Source organism: Manihot esculenta, chromosome 10 (genome assembly GCF_001659605.2).
Source record: "Manihot esculenta cultivar AM560-2 chromosome 10, M.esculenta_v8, whole genome shotgun sequence".
Taxonomy (NCBI): domain Eukaryota; kingdom Viridiplantae; phylum Streptophyta; class Magnoliopsida; order Malpighiales; family Euphorbiaceae; genus Manihot; species Manihot esculenta.
In genome coordinates, this window is record NC_035170.2 from 1,230,798 (window position 1) to 1,233,734 (window position 2,937).

The following is a 2,937-nucleotide window of genomic DNA, read 5'->3' on the forward strand; positions in this document are numbered from 1 at the left end:
AAAATTTATAAATATAATAATTCTTTTAATTATTCAAAAAAATATTTCTTTTAATTTATAAAACGCAAATATACGTTCTTAGAATTCTTTGAAAAAAAACGTTGATTTTAATTTTTTAATGTTAATTACGCATTAAATATTTGATTATTAAACAATATTATCGTGTGTTTATACAAGTGAAAATGACCTCTAATGGCGGTTATGTCAGGAAAAAAAAATCTGATTATTTTCATGGTCACATCTATTCCTATAAATCCTATTCACATGTGCTTGATTTTGCCACACTTCTTCCTCCCCTTTTCACCACCGCTCCTTAGTTGCTTCTCTCTCGACCCCATCTCTCTCTTTTCTTTCTTTCTTTCTTCTTCTTCTTCTTCTTTCTTTCATTTCCTGGAAAAAAAAGTTTAACAGAACTTGTTTGTTTCATGGCACTTCGTCATCATCAACTCCTATAGAAGAACACCAATTCCTCGTACAAAAAAGCTATGAACAATCTTCAAGATTGGCCTGAACCAATCGTTCGTGTTCAATCTTTATCAGAAAGCTGCCTTGGTAAAATCCCTGATCGTTATATCAAGCCACCAATCCAACGGCCAACTTCTTCTTCATCTTCTGCTTCTGCTGCAAGTGATATTGATGATGTCAATATCCCTATTATTGACCTTGGAGGTCTATATGGAAACAACGACACACTTCGAGCTTCAACACTTGAAGAAATTTCCATGGCCTGTAGGGACTGGGGATTCTTCCAAGTTGTTAACCATGGAATTAAGCCTGAGTTGCTGGACCGAGCTCGCGAAATATGGAGAGAATTCTTTTATTTGCCGATGGAGGTGAAGCAAAAATATGCAAATTCTCCCAAGACATATGAAGGCTATGGAAGCAGATTAGGAGTACAAAAGGGAGCCATTCTTGATTGGAGTGATTACTATTTTCTTCACTATCTTCCTCTGCCATTAAAAGACTTTAACAAATGGCCTAGTCTCCCTTCTGATTGCAGGTAATCAATTACTTCATTTCTTGCTTTCTTCTTCATTTTTGAATACCCTTTTCCATTTTCTTACATCCATCTCCGTAGTTTTATTTATAAGATAAATAAAAATGAGTTCTTTTTTTGATATTCTTTCATCATCGTACGATAAAGTTTCCTACAGGCTTTGCCGGCCGCTAATTGTTGTAATAAGTGATAATCTGATTTTGTTTGAATATTAGGGAAGTGATTGATGAATACGGTAAACAAGTAGTGGAGCTATGTGGGAGGTTAATGAAGGTGATGTCTATAAACCTTGGATTAGGGGAGCTACGTCTACAAGATGAATTTGGTGGTGAGAATATTGGGGCATGTCTAAGAGTGAATTTTTATCCAAAATGTCCACAACCTGAATTAACCCTTGGTCTATCATCCCATTCGGACCCCGGCGGCATGACCCTTCTCTTGGCAGACGATAACGTTGCCGGTCTTCAAGTCAGGCGAGGGAATGATTGGATAACTGTGAAGCCAGCTCCACATGCTTTTATTGTAAACATTGGTGATCAAATTCAGGTAACAAATGCCTTATGCATCTCTCTCTTTCTCTATCTCTTTCTGTTTAGATTTGTGAACCTAATTAAATGCACGTGGAGGGGTCATGTTTTGATGCTTCAAGTAACATATCAGTATATCACTTGGCTATTTAGTCACCTTAGAGATCAAATTTCAGTTGATAAAAGATTTCACCTTGACAAGTCATCACCCATTTATGTCTTAGAAAATTATTTAGTATCTTCCTTCTTTGCAACATTTCAATAGTGACTTTAGAAATATACCTAATATCTTTAAGAATTGGACACGTTTTAAATGTGTGTAGCAAAAGGTTAATATTTGATATAGCAATCCAATGAATCATTGTTGAGGTCATCACTTAAACAGTTGTATAGAGAGTTCTTAATTGTCATATGTACAAATCAAAGTTTGACTTCTCAACAATCACTTTAAAAGACTTTAGTAGCCTCCAAATTTGCTAGCTTATCTCCAATTCATCTTCTACTAGTACTCAACTATTGTCGGCTGTAATAGTAAAGCTATTCTCTGCATTTCTAGAAAATTAAGATTCTTATTTATAGATTTTAATATTGTTTTGTAGGTATTGAGCAGTGCAATATATAAGAGTGTGGAGCATAGAGTGATTGTAAATTCAGCAAAACAAAGAGTCTCACTTGCCTTCTTCTATAATCCAAAGAGTGATATACCTTTAGAACCATTGAAGGAGCTTGTGACACCAGAGACACCTTCGCTATATCCAGCTATGACGTTTGATGAATACAGACTTTTCATTAGAACAAGGGGTCCCCAAGGCAAAGCTCAAGTCGAGTCTTTAAAATCTCCCGTATGATATTATATATCTATAATAAAGACATTGTTGTAAGTAATGGGTTTTGATTTAACGGTCTTAAATTTAAATTTAAATTTAAATTTTAATTGAAGTAGATTGTATGGAAAAAAGAATATTATTTTAATTTAGTTAACTATATACATCTCATAAAAAGATTTGCTAATATCAATGGAAGTTTAGATTCGAAATCTTTTAATTTGAAAACGACACTCTATCGATAGAATAGTAGTAGGTTGTTATTATTTGTATATAATCTTTTTTAATTTTTTTTATAGAATTTATGGGCCATAAAGATACTAATTTTATCTAGTGGTTGGATGCTTGTCCTATTTGCAACCGTTGATTGAGGCAACAAGTTGCTAATATACAACTTGTTATGTTTATTAATAAACATCAAGCAAGTTGATTGAGGCAACAAGTTGCTAATATACAACTTGTTATGTTTATTAATAAACATCAAGCAAGGAGAAGGGGAAAGAGAAAGAAGACAATAATAAGGAGGAAAAAAAATAATGGAAAGAATTAACAATTGAAAATAATACCATATTCATAACTAAGAAAAAAA

General features: G+C 33.4%; 1 protein-coding gene across 1 annotated transcript; it reads left to right on the plus strand.

The window, feature by feature from the left end:
- Positions 1 to 275: 275 nt before the first annotated feature.
- On the plus strand, positions 276 to 2,466 carry LOC110624125 (jasmonate-induced oxygenase 2). The gene is made up of 3 exons (XM_021769230.2): positions 276 to 1,000; positions 1,213 to 1,543; positions 2,124 to 2,466. The coding sequence occupies exons 1-3, from the start codon at positions 486 to 488 to the stop codon at positions 2,370 to 2,372; spliced, it is 1,095 nt and encodes a 364-aa protein (XP_021624922.1). The 5' UTR covers positions 276 to 485; the 3' UTR covers positions 2,373 to 2,466.
- Positions 2,467 to 2,937: the final 471 nt, after the last annotated feature.

Coding starts and splice junctions, on each gene's coding strand:
- LOC110624125 (XM_021769230.2), top strand. CDS start 486: ATGAACAATCTTCAAGATTGGCCTGAACCAATCGTTCGTGTTCAATCT. Junction 1,001..1,212: donor AGTCTCCCTTCTGATTGCAG/GTAATCAATTAC, acceptor TTTGAATATTAG/GGAAGTGATTGATGAATACG. Junction 1,544..2,123: donor ACATTGGTGATCAAATTCAG/GTAACAAATGCC, acceptor ATTGTTTTGTAG/GTATTGAGCAGTGCAATATA.